The sequence below is a fragment of the Lagenorhynchus albirostris genome, chromosome 3 (genome assembly GCF_949774975.1).
Source record: "Lagenorhynchus albirostris chromosome 3, mLagAlb1.1, whole genome shotgun sequence".
NCBI lineage: Eukaryota > Metazoa > Chordata > Mammalia > Artiodactyla > Delphinidae > Lagenorhynchus > Lagenorhynchus albirostris.
The window spans coordinates 111,973,430-111,995,387 of record NC_083097.1 but is presented as its reverse complement, the minus strand read 5'-3'; the positions used below and the strand labels follow the sequence as shown (position 1 = coordinate 111,995,387).

The 21,958-nt window shown below is 39.0% G+C and overlaps 2 protein-coding genes across 3 annotated transcripts in view; both read right to left on the bottom strand.

The window, feature by feature from the left end:
* Positions 1-1,258, bottom strand: part of CATSPER3 (cation channel sperm associated 3) — a 46,648-nt gene extending 45,390 nt beyond the window's left edge. The window contains exon 1 of the mRNA XM_060146251.1: positions 1,215-1,258. The gene's annotated coding sequence lies outside the window, so the exon portion shown is untranslated. The remainder of the gene's footprint in view (positions 1-1,214) is intronic.
* Positions 1,259-1,637: 379 nt separating this feature from the next.
* The window catches only part of PCBD2 (pterin-4 alpha-carbinolamine dehydratase 2), a 50,542-nt gene continuing 30,221 nt past the window's right edge, over positions 1,638-21,958 (bottom strand). For both annotated transcript variants that reach the window (XM_060143643.1, XM_060143642.1), the window contains 2 exons: positions 3,088-3,168; positions 1,638-1,893 (listed from right to left, as the gene is read on the bottom strand). In XM_060143643.1, the coding sequence (XP_059999626.1) occupies positions 1,798-1,893; positions 3,088-3,168 (177 nt within the window). In that variant the 3' untranslated portion in view covers positions 1,638-1,797. The remainder of the gene's footprint in view (positions 1,894-3,087; positions 3,169-21,958) is intronic.

Genomic DNA, 21,958 nt, shown 5'->3' with positions numbered 1-21,958 from the left:
AGCACTGAGCTAGAAATCTTTGGTAATAAAATGTATAAAAACTCCCAAATCTATAATATGGGAAAAAGTTTATAAAAACACATGGCTTTGCTTTTTCCTCTGTTTTAAAAAAATTTTAATTAATTTATTTATTTACTTATTTACTTTTGGCTGCGTCGGGTCTTCATTGCTGCGCGTGGGCTTTCTCTAGTTGCAGTGAGCAGGGGCGACTCTTTGTTGCAGTCCACGGGCTTCTCATTGCGATGGCTTTCCCGTTGCAGAGCACAGGCTCTAGTTGCGTGGGCTTCAGTAGTTGCAGCGCGTGGGCTCAGTAGTTGCAGCACGCGGGCTCTAGAGCACAGGCTCAGTAGTTGTGGTGCATGGGCTTAGTTGCTCCGCGGCATGTGGGATCTTCCCAGACCGGGGCACAAACCCGCGTCCCCTGCATCGGCAGGCGGACTCTCAACCACTGCGCCACCAGGGAAGCCCGGCAGGTAGATTCTTAACCACTGCGTTTCCCTGTTAAAAATTTCCTGCCTTTCCCTGTTAAAAATTTCAAAGAAGTACAAGTTCTAGTGTCCAGGCTCTGGATCTCCCAGCAGCCACAGAGTCTGGGGTGACTCTTCTCTCTTTCCCCCACCCCACCGTGTATACTCCACACCCGCAGGGCAAAATGACTATACCTGCCAGGCCAACAGAACCAGCCGAAAACTGGCTTCAGAGAGCTCAGCCTCCTTATCATATTCCCATATGACTTCTCAGACTAGGGGCCAGGGTTGGTGGGGAGTGGGGGGGATGAGAAGCTTTGCTTATTGTAACACAGAGTGATTTTTCTGGCTTCTGATGTAAGGCAGGGTATAAAGATGATCCTTGTTAAATCCTACTACTATAAGGCATGTTCCTTGGATAGATACATACACATTCTTTTAATCTACCTTTTAATCTCATTAATAACTACATTCCTGAGTTCCCTCAAAGAACAGTTACTGCAATTTTTAAATAATAGCTTACTTTATATTCCATTTTACTCATGTCAGTGACACATGGAGTGAACAGAGCTCATTACTGGATAATACCCAAGTAGCTTCTAGCTCAGTGGCTACATACCCTCAGTTCAGGGGTCACAACACGCAAATGATGGGAAAAAATGACCCTTGGTTCCTCCTCCCCTCAGTATGTCAAATAATGACCTGGCAAGTTGGTCACTGTGACAGTGAATCCTTTTATTGCCTCACCTTGCTGGAAGCCTTGCACAAGACACTTGTCTTCTTCTTTCTCCCTGTCTGAAAAGGAAGGATAAAACACTAGACAGCTCACCCAATTTTTGAGATCTCTGTAAATTAAGTAACTACTTAAGTAGTAACAACAGCTAAAATCCAAATCAACTTTAGCATCATAAGAATCATTACATACAGTTAAACCCTTTACCTATAGAGTTCATCATTCTTTTTCTACCTTACAATTGCTCTCCAACACAATGCATTTGTAAAGTCACCATAATCACTTGAATTTCTGGGTTATAAAAATGTGTGAATGCTCCCCCATACCCATTTCTGGTCTTTAAAAATGTTATTTCTCTTTTTTAATATTATTAATAGAATTACCTGGGTTGATTTACCTTATATATGTGATTAGATATAATGAAAAATACCTCAGGCTCAAGTTTAAATCATTTTTATTTAAGCACTGATTTTACAAAATGTGATCGTTCAAAAGGTGAACTAAATTTACGGCTTAATGTTCATGTGTTGATAAATTGCCTTCAAAATACATTGGAGCTAGATGTGTACATAAGATTTTACATCGTTTTGGAAGAAATCACACAGAAGCAGCTGCTTTTTCAATAAACTTGGCCAGTTTCACATCTCTTTTGGTCAGTCCTCCACAGTCATGTGATGTGAGAGTTATCTGAACCTAAGAAAGAGAGAAGCAGCTTTGAAAACCCTGAGTTGCAATTCCTGATGCTCTCCTTTGGTAGTTCAGAAATCAATCTATTACTCAATATTTACCTTTGAGAATTGAGGAGATTAAATGATTTAGAAAATACTACATTATGAATAAGCAATGCATTTCTAAAACCCAGTAAACTCCAGGCTGGGCCCAGCAGCCTCCTAGGGATAAAAAGGTTCTCTCATAAGAAGGGCAAATGAGCTACCAGAATCTCAAATCTTGACTCTTCAGGAAAAAAAAAAAAAGAGAGAGAGAGAGACACTGAGGTACCACTTTAACTCCCATTACTTTAATTACACCAACTATTTTCAAGCCACTGAGAAAAACTAAGCTATCAAATGTAATATCTTAGCAACCATGTTAAAAAAGAAGCCCATTTCCAAATTAGGGAAGTGGGGGTGGGGTGGAGGAACAGACTGTTGCCTCTTGACAAATCAATTAAAAAGCAAAAACAAAATTATGGGCAAAGAGAGGCAACTAGGAAATAAAAGTTTATGCTGGTACCTGTATGCTCTGAATTATTGCAATTAAATCACAAAAATGTGAAATCTTCTTTTTTCAAAGAGGACTTTCAAAGAGATAATAGAAATCTCACAGAAATCTAGATGATAAGAAATTCCACATGGCATGATCACCAAGGCAAGGACACTTTTTGGGCAAGTGTTATTCTTCTCACTGTGCCCCCTTAAAACTCCTTGATGAAGTCTTTTCAGTCTGCTCTTTCTCTTAGGAAGGTCAGTTCCCACTGAGAATAGAGAATTTAATAAATAGTTCTTGAGCAAATTTATTAAATAAGGCCGTATCTTTCTTATTTGCTACCATCTCTTTCAATAATTTACCTTAAGAGGGTTTAAAAATTTATCTACATGACAGATATTCAAGTTTAATTCAGGAGTCTAATTTGGCCCAACTTTTCCATACTAGTGTCTGTAGAAGATAAGCATGAAAATAAAGAACTCAGTCACTGTTGTCTTGAGTAGATCTGAACATTTTTTTACTAATTTGCAGTAATACACAGGGATTCTGAGAGAAAGAATAAGAGAATATTTTCCTAAGCACAATGACACTTAGCTGCACAGGATGACAAGCAAGAAAGGAAGGAAGAAGTTTCTTAAACTCCATAATTATGGTGATTCCAAAATCAGGCAATTCAGTTACCTTGTTGTACACATTGAACCACTCCGGGTGATGATTCATCTTCTCTGCTTGTAGGGCAACTCGGGACATAAAGCCAAATGCCTGCATAAGATGAAGTCGAAAGTGATGACTGACAGTGCCCCCTGCCCTGGATCTGAGAGAGATACCAGAGCAACCCGACCAGAAAAAACATGGCTAGAATCCTCAGGGAAGCCTGGAGAATCAAATATGAAAGCGAATGCTCTCCACAGAGCTGGGGAAGCAGTGTAGCAGGACTGTGACCTGCTGCTGGATGGTGAAAAACAATCAGGCTCAAATAAACAAACCGGGAAATTGGTCTCACCCAGTGACCTGTCTGGGCTGTTTAATTTTCCTCAGGACGAGACTCTCCAAAAGAAGGAATAATTTCCCTTTAATTCAGTGTCCTGGATCTCACTACCTGGCCCCAAATCTTAGAAGTCACTTTTCTTGCAGCACTGCTCCTTTTGTTTTTAGTGACTGGGTTGCTAACTAAGGCATCGACCACAAAGACTATGGGAAAATGTCTTGTGAGTGTGTCTTAAGCCAAAGCTCCGGTAGAAATGAACAACCATCCCATCCGCCAGGCAGGACAGAAGGGGATGAGAGACTGTTTTCATTGACATCCAGAGTGGAACAGAAAAGATGGGCTTGCCCACTCAGGGTCTTCTTGCTACTGCCCAGCACTGCCATTTCGAGGAGAAAGCACTCCGCCTTGGGGCAGAAGGCTGCAGAGCCAGCCACAGGCATAAGTGGGGGCCTGTAGGGCACTGTCTTCATACCACAGGGAAAGTGCAAACCTAATTTTGTTAAGCAGAAGGCAAACTTGTCCTGAGAGGAAAAAAACCATTTTTTTGCTTGCTTTCAAATTTTTATGAGGGTAATTGCAAACAGTAGAAGAGTTTGTCTCTTCCGTGTCCATAAGGCAGAAATACTTGGTAAGACTCTAAGGAAGTGGTACATTAATTACAAAGTTACAGTGGAATTCACAGGCATTACCCATTACAGCCACATAAATAAATATTTAACTTCTTTACCCCTATCCAGAAAAAACAATCTGATGTTAGTTGCGCTATGTTTTTTGGATCACCAAATGACATAAGAGTGCATTTCCAAGTTAACAGAAATATGGAAGATGCCATTTTCAAACAATTCTGTCATTCATAATGGTTCCTATCTCAGAATCGATTTTATTCAGGATAAAGATTTCCATTTTGACACTTAATGCCTGAAGAAGAGTCTTCCCTATTAGGAAAAGGAAGGAAGTTCAAGAAAAATCCATTTAACTATGTATGGAATTATCAGTAGGAAAACAATATTCACTCTCCCACCCCTTCTCATTTCACAATTTGATTTTCTATGTGAGGGGAAGGAACAAGTCAAATGAGAAAGTTTGTTTTAATAATTCAAACACAGAGTTAACCTGTATTAAATTATTATGAGAATTTTTACCCTGTTTGCCTATAATGCCTTATTCTCATTTAGCTTTAGAAGATTTACAATTTCATCACCACCCCGAGAGACATTAAAGACATGGATTTCTTTCTTTTTTTAAAAAAAATATTTATTTATTTGGCTGCACAGGGTCTTTAGTTGCAACATGCGGGATCTTTAGTTGCAGCACGCAGGATCTTTTAGTTGTGGCATGCAGTATCTTTAGTTGCAGCACGCGGGATCTTTTAGTTGCAGCATGTGGAATCTTTAGTTGTGGCATGCGGGCTCTTAGTTGCAGCATGCAGGTTCTAGTTCCCTGACCACAGATTGAACCCAGGCTCCCTGCATTGGGAGTGTGGCGTTTATTTTTGTTTGTTTGTTTTTTGGTTTTTTTGTGGTACGCAGGCCTATCACTGTTGTGGCCTCTCCCATTGCGGAGCACAGGCTCCGGACGTGCAGGCTCAGCGGCCATGGCTCACAGGCCCAGCCGCTCTGCGGCATGTGGGATCCTCCCAGACCGGGGCACGAACCCGTGTCCCCTGCATCGGCAGGTGGACTCTCAACGACTGCGCCACCAGGGAAGCCCTGGGACTGTGGAGTTTTAACCACTGGACCACCAGGGAAGTCCCAAGGACATGGATTTCTGAGCCAGGGATTCAAATCCCAATTCTACTACACAACTGTCATGTGATCTAACTCTGAGCCTCAATTTTCTTATCAGTAAAATGATGATAATAATAAAACGGTCATGTAATTATTTTTATTAAAAAAAAAGAGAGAGGGTGGGAGGGAGGGAGACGCAAGAGGGAAGAGATACGGGAACATATGTATATGTATAACTGATTCACTTTGTTATAAAGCAGAAACTAACACACCATTGTAAAGCAATTATACCCCAATAAAGATGTTAAAAAAAAAAAAGAGAGAGAGAGATGGGGATATAACACTTAGCACAGCACCTGGCACAGAATGCACATATTGCTACCACTACTGCTTCTGGCCAAACGACATACCGTAAACCTCACAAAACATAATGGTAAATGAAAAGCCCTCCCACAGACTTGAGAATCTAAGATTCCAGTTGCTTTGTCTCAGAAGAATGGCTCTCTCCTTTTCCCATGTGCGATAAACAGAGACTGACACACATATACTAGACAAAGATAATATACGGTGGAATAACACTTTGATGCAGACTGACTGGGGAAAACAGCTGAATAACAAGAAATCAGGTGGGCACAGTCACTGTCTAAGTTCTTAAGCCCTGTAGCCACAATTTCTTTGAACCAAGCTATCCTAAAAGGTCCAAAGTGATGCTTAGAATCCTTTAACATTGCCCAAGAGCCAAATGGATCTACTGAATGGATGATCTGAACATGATCAGAAGTGCTCCTCAAATCTCTGACCACCAGCATGCTATCAGCGTAGTAGTAAAATCTATTCCATCACAAATATGACTTAAAAGAGAACATCCATATCCTAAGAGGTACATTGATCAAAGAAAAAGCATCTACCCTATCTACATACAATGTTAAAAAAAAAAAAGTACATCCAAACACCCTCCAAATTTGTATTTTCCTCAGTTTTGCATATTTCCCTTCAACTGTCACCTAATATTTACATTTAATAAAATATCGAAAAGCCTGATAAACAATTTACACAGGATCCTAATTCTTCCTTAGGGAAAGAATACTCTATCTGTTATGGGAGCAAAAAGATAATTCCAAATCCTTCTTCCATATAACAGAACAAATTAATCCTCCAAACATTTAATTTTTTAAATAAATTTATTTATTTAATTTATTTTATTATTTTTTGGCTGTGTTGTTTCTTCGTTGCTGCGTGCAGGCTTTCTCTAGTTGAGGCGAGAGGGGGCTACCCTTTGTTGCTGCACGCGGGCTTCTCATTGAGGTGGCTTCTCTTGTTGCGGAGCACAGGCTCTAGGTGCGCAGGCTTCAGTAGTTGTGGCATGCACGCTCAGTAGTTGGCTAGGTGCACGTCCTTCAGTAGTTGTGGCATACAGGCTCGGTAATTGTGTCTTGCATGCTCTAGAGCACAGGCTCAGTAGTTGTGGCACACGGGCTTAGGTGCTCCGCGGCATGTGGGATCTTCCCAGACCAGGGCTCGAACCTGTGTCCCCTGCATTGGCAGGCAAATTCTTAACCACTGCACCACCCGGGAAGCCCCAAACATTTATTTCTAAATCCACAAATTAACAACATCCATAACAATACACATTCAAATTAAAGTAAAAGAACTTCTGCAAGGAAGTTAGATGAGTAGGTAGGAGAGGGAAAAAGCAAAACCTCAAAGGGGAATTTTGATTATATGGAATACAATAAAGAAGGAATATGACTAAACAGCAAACTTGGCAGACAGTGAAAAACATCTGTCCCTTCTTTCAAAGATTTATTTTTATAGCCCTAGCTACTTGTTACCAGGATGCCAGTTGGAATCTAAAAGCCTTGAGCTAGCTAAAAGTACAGGCTTTCTAAACCATTCCATCAAAGAAATCTGCTAACAGCCCAAGGCAAAATAGATACCAGCAACCCAGTAAGAAGCTTAGAGAACAGGACTGAGAAAATGGACAAATGAAGTAGAAATCAACACGAGTTTAAAATAATTAGAAAATAATAAATACAGAAAACAAAATACATCTAACATATAGATAACCGTTGCCAATAAGAGAACAACAACTTTAAAAAAAAAAAAAACAGAAGAAAGAAAAAAACTGGACATGTAATTCAAGAAAAATTTCCAGAAACAAAAGTTTTAAGTCTATAGATTGTAAGAATTCAGCCATGTCTACACATTCTAGTGAAGTCAGTGAACTATGAAGATAAAAAACTTCTTTTGGCACCTAGTCAAATAAAATCAGCTCACCTATAATGTTGAAAAGAATCTGGCTGACTTCAAACTTCCACATATCAACATTCAACATATAAGTTAGAGGAGCAATGCCTATAAAGACTTTAGGAAATGAAAACGTGAAGAATTTTATACCCATAGGCTTCCCTGGTGGTTCAGTGGTTAAGAATACGCCTGCCAGTGCAGGGGACACAGATTCGAGCTCTGGTCCAGGAAGATCCCACATGCAGTGGAGCAACTAGGCCCATGCGCCAGAACTACTGAGCCTGCACTCTAGAGCCCGTGAGCCACAACTACTGAGTCCGCGTGCCACAATTACTGAAGCCCGTGTGCCTACAGCCAGTGCTCTGCAACAAGAGAAGCCACCGCACTGAGAAGCCTGCGCACCGCAACGAAGAGTAGCCCCCGCTTGCCGCAACTAGAGAAAGCCCACGCATAGCAACGAAGACCCAACGCAGCCAAAAATAAATAAATCATTTAAAAAATAAAAAAGAATTTTATACCCAGCTAAACCGTTGTTCAAAATTAATGCAAGAGACATATGTTTTTTAAATGCAGTAACTCAGGGAATAATTTCCATTCACGCTTTTTGAGGAAATTTTTATTAAATGATGAAATATAAGTAACTAAGAGATGAATGCGGAAACTATACCAAAGGTATTGACAGTGAGTAATAAATTCATTCAGCTCTAGAAATACATTTTAAACAACTGTGGGGATTATAGTTACAGAATAAAATGTAAATGTTATAAACTATTAAAAGGGTTGAAGATAATAAAAATAGGGAAGGTAGATGAAAGTTTTAAAAAAATCTTTAAAAGCTGAAAGATCAAGTGTTAAAGATACATTTAAAAGTATAAAACATAAGCACTAGAACTAAAAAACAATATGAACTAAAATTTTAGTTCCTAAAAGGAAAGTAGGAAAAAGTAGAAGTGTAATTTTGATGTTGCTTAGTGGGGAGACCACTATCTAAAGAAATGCTAGCTAAATGCTATCTAAAGAAATGGAGGATTACATTTGCTATGTAAAACTATAGATTTAATAGTATCCACAAGAAGAACGAAATTTAGAAGAAAACAAAACAACTTAATTCACAATTAAGTAAAGGAAAACACAATTAAAATGCAACAAAAAAATCCTACAATCCATATAATGATTTAAGATAAGGGAGAAAAGAGTATATTGGTTCTGTCAGGTTTTATAAGACCAAACACCTTTCCAATCAATAAATGTATAGAGCCTAAATCCAACCAGTTAAAATTAAGAAGAGAGAATGTTACAATGGATCACAAAGCAAAACTCAACCACTAGAAATAAAAGGACATAGGCAAATGTAACTTCTTTTAAGAAATCATAAGGGTAATTTAAATTATAAAGTATATCCACAATGAGGATGAAGACTGAGTAACTGTGAATATCTATATTGCAATAACATAGCATCAAAATCAATGAGACAGAAATGACAGGGCTCATGGGCCAAAGAGAAATATTTGTAGTTGGAGACTTTAATTCACATCTCTTGAGCCATGGCAGATTAAGTGAATAAAAGTAAGGATATGGACTACTTAAAAACATAATTTAAAAGGTAGATGTAATCGATGTATTTTAAACTCTAAAACTTGAGAATATAGCTTTTAAAATATATTTGGAACATGCACAGAAACCGAATACATACTACCCCACAAAGAAAATCTCAAAAATCAAAAAGTAGAAAGAGTACTGATAACATTCTCCAATAAAATTAAAAACAAAATCAGGACACTAATGTAGCAAAAAGTACTACCTGAAAAAATTTTAAATTCTTCTTTTAAAACTCTTGGGTCAATGTTCATTGCAGCACTATTTACAATAGCCAGGACATGGAAACAACCTAAATATCCATCAACAGATGAATGGATAAAGAAGATGTGGCACATATATACAATGGAATACTACTCAGCCATAAAAAGAAGCAAAACTGAGTTATTTGTAGTGAGGTGGATGGACCTAGAGTCTGCCATACAGAGTGAAGTAAGTCAGAAAGAGAAAAATATATACCATATGCTAACGCATACATATGGAATCTAAAAAAAATGGTACTGATGAACCTAGTTGCAGGGTAGGGAATAAAGAGGCAGACATAGAGAATGGACTTGAGGACATGGGGTGGGAGGGTGAAGCTGGGGCGAAGTGAGAGTAGCATCGACATATATACACTACCGAATGTAAAATAGTTGGCTGGTGGGAAGCAGCAGCAAAGCACAGGGAGATCGGCTCTGTGCTTTGTGATGACCTAGAGGGGTGGGATAGGGAGGATGGGAGGGAGGCTCAAGAGGGACGGGATATGCGGCATGTGTATGCATATGGCTGATTCACTTTGTTGTGCAACAGAAACTAACATGGGACTGTGAAGCAATTATACTCCAATAAAGATTTTTCACAGAACTAGAACAAAAAATTTCACAATTTATATGGAAACACAAAAGACCCCGAATAGCCAAAGCAATCTTGAGAACGAAAAACAGAGCTGGAGGAATCAGGCTCCCTGACTTCAGACTATACTACAAACCTACAGTAATCAAGACAGTATGGTACTGGCACAAAAAGAGAAACAAAGATCAATGGAATAAGATAGAAAGCACAGAGATAAACCCACGCACATATGGTCACCTTATCTTTGATAAAGGAGGCAGGAATGTACAGTGGAGAAAGGACAGCCTCTTCAATAAGTGGTGCTGGGAAAACTGGACAGGTACATGTAAAAGTATGAGATTAGATCACTCCCTAACACCATACACAAAAATAAGCTCAAAATGGATTAAAGACCTAAATGTAAGGCCAGACACTATCAAACTCTTAGAGGAAAACATAGGCAGAACACTCTATGACATAAATCACAGCAAGATCCTTTTTGACCCACGTCCTAGAGCAATGGAAATAAAAACAAAAATAAACAAATGGGACCTAATGAAACTTCAAAGTTTTTGCACAGCAAAGGAAACCATAAACAAGACCAAAAGACAACCCTCAGAATGGGAGAAAATATTTGCAAATGAAGCAACTGACAAAGGATTAATCTCCAAAATTTATAAGTAGCTCATGCAGCTCAATAGCAAAAAACAAACAACCCAATCCAAAAATGGGCAGAAGACCTAAATAGACATTTCTCCAAAGAAGATATACAGACTGCCAACAAACACATGAAAGAATGCTCAACATCATTAACCATTAGTGAACTGCAAATCAAAACTACAATGAGATATCATCTCACACCGGTCAGAATGGCCATCATCAAAAAATCTAGAAACAATAAATGCTGGAGAGGGTGTGAAGAAAAGGGAGCACTCTTGCACTGCTGGTGGGAATGTGAATTGGTACAGCCACTATGGAAAACAGTATGGAGGTTCCTTAAAAAACCAAAAATAGAACTACCATATGACCCAGCAATCCCACTACTGGGCATATACCCTGAGAAAACCATAATTCAAAAAGAGTCATGTACCAAAGTGCTCATTGCAGCTCTATTTACAATAGCCCAGATATGGAAACAACCTAAGTGTCCATCATCGGATGAATGGATAAAGAAGATGTGGCACATATATACAATGGAATATTACTCAGCCATAAAAAGAAACGAAATTGAGCTATTTGTAATGAGGTGGATGGACCTAGAGTCTGTCATACAGAGTGAAGTAAGTCAGAAAGAGAAAGACAAATACTGTATGCTAACACATATGTATGGAATTTAAGGAAAAAAATGTCATGAAGAACCTAGGGGTAAGACAGGAATAAAGACACAGATCTACTAGAGAATGGACTTGAGGCTATGGGGAGGGGGAAGGGTAAGCTGTGACAAAGCGAGAGAGTGGCATGAACATATATACACTACCAAACGTAAAATACACAGATAGTGGGAAGCAGCCGCATAGCACAGGGAGATCAGCTCGGTGCTTTGTGACCACCTAGAGGCATGGGATAGGAAGGGTGGGAGGGAGGGAGACACAAGAGGGAAGAGATATGGGAACATATGTATAACTGATTCACTTTGTTATAAAGCAGAAACTAACACACCATTGTAAAGCAATTATACTCCAATAAAGATGTAAAAAAAAAAATTTTTTTTTAAATTAAAGTAGCTGAAAAAAATCAGAAAAACGAAACAAAACAAAACAAAAAAACAAAAATAGAAAAACTCGGATCAAAAATGAAATCAATACTAAAGAGAAAATAATAATTATTAATTATTATTTATATTAATTAATAGAAATTAATAATGTAAGCGTTACATATGGATACATCTAAAGCAATAATCAGAATAAACATCTTTAAATACTTAAATTAATGAACTTTAAAGAATTAAAATAAATTAATTAAATATCCAATCAAGAAAGTAGATAAATAACAAGAAAATAAATTTAGGGAGGAGAGCAGGAATGAATATAAATAAAGGGAAAAGCAAATGTAAATTAATTAGGAAAGAGAAAAAAATGGTATAACTACTGAATACAGAAGGTGTATCTGGAAGAAATATATAATAGAAAATTGGTTGCTTCCTGTAAAAACAAACAGAAAGGGCTTCCCTGGTGGCGCAGTGGTTGAGAGTCTGCCTGCTGATGCAGGGGACACGGGTTCGTGCCCTGGTCCGGGAAGATCCCACATGCCGCGGAGCAGCTAGGCCCGTGAGCCATGGCCGCCGAGCCTGCGCGTCCGGAGCCTATAGGCAACACCTTTCTTAATGGGGAAAGACTGGAAGAATTCCCATTGAAGTCAAGAATAAAAGAAGCCAAAAACATGTCAATAGGCTTCTTATAAACACAATGAATTAGAAAATACACTGGAAGAAAAGTTCCCATCTAAAATGGCACCAAAAATTATCTAGGAGTAACCTTAATAAGAAATGCATAAATTCTACATACAAAAAACTTTAAACCACTACTAAAAAACAGATGGTGGAATGGTGGTTAAGATTCCGCCTGCCATTGTAGGGAACATGGGTTTGAGCCCTGGTCCGGGAAGATCCCACATGCCATGGAGCAACTAAGCCTGTGCACCACAACTACTGAGTCTGCGCTCTAGAGCCCGTGAGCCACAACTACTGAGCCCACGTGCCACAACTACTAAAGCCCGTGCTCCTGGAGCCCATGCTCCACAACAAGAAAAGCCACCACAATGAGAAGCCCGCGCACCGCAACGAAGGGTAGCCCCCGCTCACCACAACTAGAGAAAGCCCGCGTGCAGCAATGAAGACCTAATGCAGCCAAAAATAAAAATAAATAAATAAATAAATTTTTAAAAAATAGATAAATCTTACTAAATTTTTTTCTGTATGACAATAAAAGTCAACAAATTAAAAGAAAACAAACTGTATTTGCAGTACACATTTCCTTAGCATATCAAGAGATCTTATATAAATTAATAAGAGAAAGACCAAACACCCAATTTTTTTAAGTGGGCAAAGGACATAATAGATAACAGAGAAAAGAAATCAAATGGTTCTTAAACGTAAAAACTGCTCCATCTCATACATAAGAGGAGTACAAATTAAAACTAAGTTATATGTCAATTTTATCTCAATAAATCGGGGTGGGGGGAACTAAGTTAAACCTATCCGTTTGGCAAAGATCAAAAAGTTTGATAATATTCTGTTAGTGAAGATACAGGAGAAAAGGCACTCTCATATTTTTGGTGAAAATAAATTGATATAATAATCACTATGGGGGCTTCCCTGGTGGCGCAGTGACTGAGAGTCCGCCTGCCGATGCAGGGGACACGGGTTCGTGCCCCGGTCCGGGAAGATCCCACATGCCGTGGAGCGGCTGGGCCCGTGAGCCATGGCTGCTGAGCCTGCGCGTCCGGAGCCTGTGCTCCGCAGGGGGAGAGGCTACAGCAGTGGGAGGCCCGCGTACCGAAAAAACAGAAAAACAAAAAAACAAACAAAAAAACAAACAATAATCACTATGGAAGAGAATACAACAACATTTATCAAAATTAAAAATGCCTATGCCCTTAGGAAAAAATATGATTACGTCTTTCGGCCAAGCAATTCCACTTCTAGGAATTTGTCCTGCAGACATACTCACACATAAATTACAAGAATGGTCACTGCAGCACAGCCTGTAACAGCGACAGGCTTGAAAGAGCCAAATGTCCATTAATAGAGAGCTGATTAAAATGTATTATGGTACATTTATTCACTGGAATACTATGTAGCCATTAAGAAGAAGGAGAAAACTCTTTATCCTCTGACTAGAAATACCTCCAACATATATTACTAAATGGGAAAAAATGCATAACAATAGTCTATAAATTGTATAAAAAGAAAAGAAAAGAAAGTATGTGCATTAATATCTCTGGAATGATATATAAGGATCTGGGAATAGTGAATGATGGGGGGGTGGAAAGGGAGAACTGGGTGGTTGAGAATCAGGAACAGGAAGAGGCTTACTATACTCCTTGGTACCTTTTGACTTTTGAACCAATATATATATGATCTACTTTAAAAGTCAGTTAGCTTGGGAAAAAATGAAGAAGCCATGCAAATGAAGGTCTCACTGTAAAGGGAGCTGGGATCCTCCTGTGATGTATGTAACCTGGTTCATATTAAAATATTTTGGCTCACATTAACTTCTTAACATATGCCTACCTGTTTAGGTGGGTTTTTAGTGCCAATTTATAGCATAGTTTGTCTATGAGCCATGTTCTGTTGAGCCACGGCCATTTCAAACAAACATATGTCCAACAAATAGCATATAATGGCTGATAATGGTTTCAGTCTTTCCTCTATTGCAAATTACAAACGTTTTATGAACAAGTCCATGAATGCATGATGAAGTATGACTTTTTAAGTCACTCTGCCATTTTATGGAATGTAAGCATTACAATCACAGTAAATTGGGCCAATGAAGTTTGTCATTTGGAAATCTCCAAACCATCAGCAATTAAAAGATTTTTCCATGAACCCCAAATCAAGTATTCTTTGGGAACTTTAATTTTCTTAAAGTTCCTTTTGTTTCAGTTTATTCCATGAAAATATGAAAGACTATCAGATGCACAAAACCGAAACAAAAATCCTGTATTGATCTGTGAAATGTTTAACAGCACCCTGAATTTAAAACGCAGCTTCAGTCCAAATAACATGATTTATTAAAGTTCTAAGACTTAACTTCTAGCACATATTTACAATATGAATCTGTCATTACTCAGAGCAATTCTCTTTGATATGTTCTTTAAATCAGCTGCCTTTTATATTTTGATTATAGACTATTTTAATTATGCACTAAAAAAGAACATATCTCCCACTAAGAAAATGAGCACCAGCAACTCCAAAGTAATTTCCCCAGTACAATCTCCATTAAGCCTCTAAATACTTCCTTTACTAATTCAATGAATTAGAACTCTATTGTTTATGAATCACCTTTATGTTTGTAGGCCTATAACCCTTCTTTTATAAAATACAATTGCTATGGAAGGAAACGATATTTATGTCTGATTAGAAATGAAAACACTATTACATAAATCAGTTTGGGCATTTCTTCACGTCTTGAAACATGATCGGCAATTTAGTCTAATTGGTGATCAAGGAAACTATCTTGTGATCAATTAAAGTAATTACCAAATTCCGGCAACACAACCTACCTTAATTTCAGCTAGAGTCTGCACTTCTTCAACTTTAATTAAAAATAATGAAAATTATTAAGCAAAATGCACAGCAAGATCATTGCCAAGCACGCACATGTCACAGGACAGGACCTTCCCTTGGTGTTGGTGACTGATCCATCACATAAACATTGCTTGGTGCACCAAGGAAAGGCATTCTTTGCCCCCAGAATATGATTACATGTCTCACGATGGCTTTCTCTGAAAAACACTCAACTGTTCTAGCCACTGCAAAGGGAACATCAGATCTTAATCTGCAGGCAACAGACGCATATTCTCAACTTGCAACACGAGAAATGTGAGGAGCAGATCCAACCAAAGATGTATTTGATCATGCTTTTTTTTCTCCAAACTGTCACTGGTATTTTGACACAGTGGTCAATCGCAGAGACTTTAGGGTCAGAGACCTAGGTTCAAGTCCTGGCTCTGCTATTCACTAGCTATGTGACCTCAAAGAAATTACTTAACATTTGAAATGAGTCTCAGTTTCCTCATATGTTTAAAGGGGATAATTCATGTAACAAACTTTACAGTACGACAGGCATTCTATTAGGCACTCAGTTAATGCTACTGTTTATTATCATCATCAACACTTTAACATTACAGTGTCTATGGCCTGGAAAGGAAGAATTCCTTTCCAAACCTAGTACAAAAACAATAGGAAGGCCAAAGAAATCCACCTATGCAAGGCTGAGAAAACCATAAACATATTTAGAACGGTTTCTCGATGTATCCTCAGAAGAAGATTTCCAGTGGAACTGGCAATCTGTCAGTGAGCTTCTTAACCAAACAGGTGACTCACATCTCCCTGAGAAGCCAAACTAAAGGCCTTGCCTGCAGACCATCCCCTAGGCAGTCCGGTGTGTGTGTGTGTGTCTGGGCAGACAACCCCAGCCGATCCAGGGGCCCTAGGCTACCTGCCTTCTACGTGCTCTACTGCAGAGCCCAACATTTCCAACAACTCAGGCCAAGAATACCCAACTCTGAAGCTAAAACTGGCTTCCCCAGGCACCTGAGACAATGTCCACAACCTACTGAAAGAACAGCCCGCTCTGCTGTGCCTTAGGCTGAATTAGTGCCCCCACAGTTGTGGCAATAAGTACACCACCTGTGAGATAGCACGCTCACTTTTAAACATTACTTTCAAAAGCTGTACGCACAGAACCATAATATTTTAGAGCCGTTAAAAGAAGTTCCTAAGTCACCATTTTTTTTGCAATAATCATAATATCCTAATTAGGCCATTTCGAAAAATAAGGCAGCTCTTTTAGCTAGTTACATGGTACTACCTTCAATGTATACTGTTAAATGAAAAAGCAAGGTGCAAAAGAGTTTTCTTTGCAGAATCAGGATTTATAATTACATTAGTAAACTCCTCCTGAATTCCTAGGGAGACTACTGTTTGATAAAGGTCTGCTACTATGAATCCACTCTTCTCAAGGCAGCAGAGTTAAGCAACATAAACACCTGTACACACAATTTTACCTAAGAGTCCTTCGTTTTTGTTCCATTTGCAGTGAAAGTTCTCTAACTAGCTAAGTTTCACACAGCTTTCTGTGCCAAAAAGAAGGTCTGACCAGGATGACCACAAGCTGAGAACACCTTTACCACTCATTTCCGAATTCCTCTGCACATGTATTTAAATTACATTTCCCCATATCATCATCAGCTACTACTGGGCAGACCAACAGCTAAATCTGATTAGCTCTTTCTAGAATTTCTCACAATCCTTTAGTTTTGCTCTCTTGGAATCAGCACATTTCACCAGCTTTCTATCCATCCTTTCCCCCTAAAGCAGACCAAAACAACGGTTTCAAAATCACCCGAGAGGAATCCACCAGAGAAGCCATTAATGCCGATTTCCCTAATGTCAGAATAACTTCTGATGCCTCGCTGTTCACTGCTGCTATTCATTATTGCCAGTCGGTTGCCTCAGAAAAGTCCTGTTGGAGGTTTTCTTTCCTAACCTGCTGATAATCCGTATTGGTTAGCTTTCAGGAGTCTTGCGGGGGAGAGGTATGGCAAAGACTACCAAGGTTTTTGGTTTGTTCTGTTTTAGCCACCCTGTAAGAATTACAATTTACACTCCTTCATATTGTGATCATTATGAGGTTTATAAAAATTCAAATTTATATAGAAAAATATCCCTAGGCTTCAACTTCATGCATCCAAACCACTACGATATATGGAGTATACGGCCAAATACATTTTTAAAAATGGAATAAAAAAATGGAATAATACCAAAATGGCAGTCTACTCCCTATCTTTTCTTCTTTATAATCAACTGTTTCCTTTTAAGAGATGCAACTAGTACGTACACTATATAATTCCAGTTTATATCTGACGGGAAACGGCCTTGCCTTATTATATATATAAGGTTGTATATGCACCTAATTTTAAAAAGAGAAAGAGAGAAAAGACAAAATGGTTTCTTTCTGCCCAAACTGGGATGTGTTATATTAAACTGAAAGTCAAGATCCGGTAACAAAAACCAAAAGGGTGGAGGAAGAAAACAAGGGCTCAGGGCAAAAAGAACACCCACTCCCCTACCATCTGGGTGTGGGGACACTCAAAAAGCATTTTAAAGAAACAAAGCAGTATCTGATCTGGCTTAATGGTACAGTAAATACATTTTCTACAAGCAGTACACATTTTGTAAAACAGTCTCATTCCACTTCACAAAGTATCCGATGGTATAAAAAGGTCTGCACATTGGTGAATTCATACTTATCCTTTCTTTTACTTATTTTTAAACAAGAATCAAGTCTCCTTGTAAGAGTTTTTAGGTACAGTTTTAGCAACATTTGCCAATATTTTCTGTAGGAAAAATACATCACCCAAATATTCAAGCCCCATCAGACATCCTGATCATTCCACAGAGGACATCCAGTGATAGACGGCTGCAATGCATCACTGGAAGAAAACAGCCTGCCAGACCCGCTTCTCAGAAAACGATGCCAATCCAGAAGAAGCCCGGTGTGGAAACACACCATCCCATAAGTCGTCTGTATTTATTTGTTTCAAAGTGCACACACAGGCTATGAACTTGGAAAGGTCCCTGAACCTGTCAGTCTTCAGACACGGAGCTGAAGCAAACCACAAATATATTCTGAATTTATCCTCAATCTGTTATGATGAGGCTTAAGGAGAGCTCTCTTCCTACCCTTACTGATTGAAACTAGGTACTTTTTTGGTCTTGTGTTCTAAACAGTATTACTAAAGAATTAAAAGAAAAATATCAGGGCTTGAGGCACAAAGAAAGTGAAAAAAGCTCAGCACTTACCCTATTTTTGGTATCAAAAGATCACAAGGTCTGGTGGGGGATGTCATCGTATCCCGAAAAGTTCTAATCCCAGCTCTGCCTCATTCTATGGACTTAAGCAAATCCTAAATGTCTCACTTCTCCCAGCCTTTGTAAATCGGAGGCTCTACTACTTCTTAAGTTCACTGTAAGTGTACGGAGGTCTCATAAGAACGTGCATTTTTGTGCCTTGCACAAAAAATGTGCTACTGTGGAACACTGAAAAGGTTCCAATTTGCTTGAATCCTACACAAAGTAATTTTACTCCATTTTTTTAATCTAGAAAATTTGCTCTGTGTAGCCAAATAAATGTAGATGCATCCTGAATACAAATGAAAAACTCTCTGTGTTTAAAATTCACAAATAACTCTAGTAACTCAGAAGACAGTAATGAATAGAGGAAACATTTAAAAGAATAAATGGTTACTTAAATCAATTCTTTTTGTAATATTCTTACATAAATTACCTTAACTTCAGCTGTTGATCAAGTAGGGTTTTGGGGTTTGGGTTTTTTCCTTTTTTTAAAATAACTCACAAAATCCTGAAAAAAAAAAAAAAACGGTTTGTTTTCCTGGGCGTATGTAAATGGGAAAGTTTTTCTCCTCCTTAGAGCAGGCTCCCATACGGTTCCACCACAGAGCACAGAGCAGTTGCCTTCTCTGTGCAGGTGAGGGCTGACGGGCAGGCAGCACACAGCAAAGCTCCGTCTCCGCACCAAGACCTGCACAGCTCACTTACAATCCCATCAGAGGAAAAGAACACAGCTAGCTCTAAAGCCCCAGGACAAAGAAAGCATACAGAGCCTGATGGAGTGAGAGGGCTTTGCCATTTGATGCAACTGCTAAAGAGAAATTCTTCCCTTTTGTTTTTATAAGTTTATTATTTCATACCTATGCAAATCATACTTTATATATTAGGCAATAATATTTGAGAAATACTCAAGTCAAATTAAAGGCTTCAATAGCCTTGCCAAAAGCACTGTGATTTTCCTATAAAAAAATTATTCCAATTTGTTGATCTTACATAGGATGAAACATACTGTAACAATCTTCATAATTTATGTCCTGTTGGGACACAATGATTTAAAGTAACATAATACAGAGCCGCATCATGGCTAATCTAAACCACCTGACCAGATAAACACCAGCTTCCCTTCTCTCTTCAGCAAGGGCATTTCTGTTTATTGTCATATCATTTCCTCATTCTAGGAACATGCAGAATAAATGCAGCCAACCTGCATTTCAGTGGGAGGCTGAGCTGGCCTTTCCCATGTCAGGAGGTTTGTGCGCACACAGGTACCAGTACAATGTCAAGGGCTTACAAGACAGAAAACAATCCAAGAATTCCACCCTCAAAATCATTTACAGTGAAGCAAATATGGATTCATCCAGTACAATCCGGACCAGGTGTGGTGTTATAAACCACAATCTTTGGGCTTTTATTTTTTTATAATGTCACTGAAGAGGTAATTCTTTAAAACAAATTATGGGGCTTACTATGAGCCAAATTTTTATAAATGCTTCAATCATGCCTCTTGCCATGCTCACAGGCACTCATGATCTGATTAACCAAACTGAAATGCCCAAATTAACCAACGTATTTTGGGGGTGAGGAAACTTGGTAGACGAGAAAGACAAAGAACCCATAGGGCACTAACCATGGCCATTTCTGGTGCACGACTGCACAGGCAGATTTCAACTTGTGGGCTTTCTCCAGGGCCCAAATCCCTTCGCCCTCCTCCCATGTGCAAACCTTACTGGGCAGAGGGAAGTTTTCAGGGGGACTTAAGGGAAGGTTTAAAGTTTCAGTCGTGAAAGAAAAAGTGCAGGAACACATGTGCATTCAGCAGATAACAATTCACTGAAAATATTTTAAATCAAAACAAAATGCCTGTCTGACCAAATTTTTATAAACTTGGTTGGGGAAGAGGAAAACAAACAATTGTATAAGGGTGGTTTCAAATATTGCTTTCTGCTATTACTGAGAATTTTCAAAGCTTTTCATGCTCCATTGGAAACAGCTCTGCTTCACAAGCTGTTCTGGTTGGTCCAGCCAAAGAAACGGTCTGATACACTTTATTACAAGTTTATCGATTTGCTTACCCAGGCAAATATATTTAATTATCTTTGCCCATGAAGACCAGTGTAAAATAGGATTCCTCCACTGAAAGCAATGAGATTACTTAAACACAAGTGGATGAGACAGAACTAGCAGATACTAGGCAACTGCATCCCAACCCCAGCTCCACTGAAGTCCACACTACAACATCCTAACTCAAGTCCACCAGTCCCTGAATGCACAGAAGCTAAGCCAACTTGACTAGCACCATTTTTCAGTCTCACCCATATCTGCAGAGGAAAGGAGACAGCAAGTAGTTACATTTCTATCACAATCTGGAGTTTTTTTGATTTGGGAAATTAAAGGGAAAATACCATTTTGGAATATCCTTTTTCAGGCAATAGACATAAAATAACTTAGGTCTGAACACTATTGCACATTTATAAAAATTTAAGGTAATAAATTACAAATCTGCAGTATCATGGGTGACATTCCAAGTAAGTGCTATCAACAGTGAATTGTGGTAAAAAGTAGATCTTTTCTGCCCTAAAGTACTCACTACCTGGACTGAGGCCCCACTTGCACTCCATCTTTGCACCTTATGAAACCCTCGCAGATTTCCAGAACCACTTCAAAATCAGCTCACGCTGCTCTGAAGTCACAAGGGCTTAGGTCACCATGGGTTTCACTGGCTTCATGCATGGACAGGGGTTCTCTAAGGACAAAGAGCCTTGTCACTGGGCTACTATGTGACTGTCCCCAAGCCCTGACCTTGCACAATCCTGAACCTTGTTTATTAATCTGTATACCAGAAGGTTATCCCAGCAATTCCATTTTTAGATCTATACCTTAAGGACACTCTCACACCTGTCCACAAGGAAATATAAGGACGCATGTTACAAAACTTACTGTAGTAATGAACATCAGAAAGAACAAATATCCATCAATAGGGAAATAGATCAACTGTGGGTAACATTTAATTTTTAAATTGATTTGCAGAGGAAAAGAACATTTAAAAAACACATCGAAAAATATAAATTAAAAAATTTTAAAAACTAAAAAAATTTTAAAAAAACAGAAGACATGTACTGTAACAGAAGCATACAATGAGATGTAAAGACTATCAGTCCAGGGCTGCCCTGGTGGCGCAATGGTTGAGAGTCCGCCTGCCGGAGCAGGGGACATGGGTTCGTGCCCGGGTCCGGGAAGATCCCACATGCCGCGGAGTGGCTGGGCCTGTGAGCCATGGCCGCTGAGCCTGTGCGTCCGGAGCCTGTGCTCCACAGCGGGAGAGAGGCCACAACAGTGAGAGGCCTGCGTACCGCAAAAAAAAAAAAGACTATCAGTCCAAGAATCCAAAACCTGGGTCCTTGAGCAAGCTACATTTGTCTTGGCTAGGTTGAGATTCCCATCTGGGCATAGGGAGATGATGTGTACCAACTGCATAGCACAGCACCCTCACACACACAGTAAAGTTCAATGAAAAAGAATATTAGCTAATAAGAATAGTAGCAGCATACAATGGAATGACTACACAGCCATAAAAAATAATGAAATAATGCCATGTGCAGCAACAAC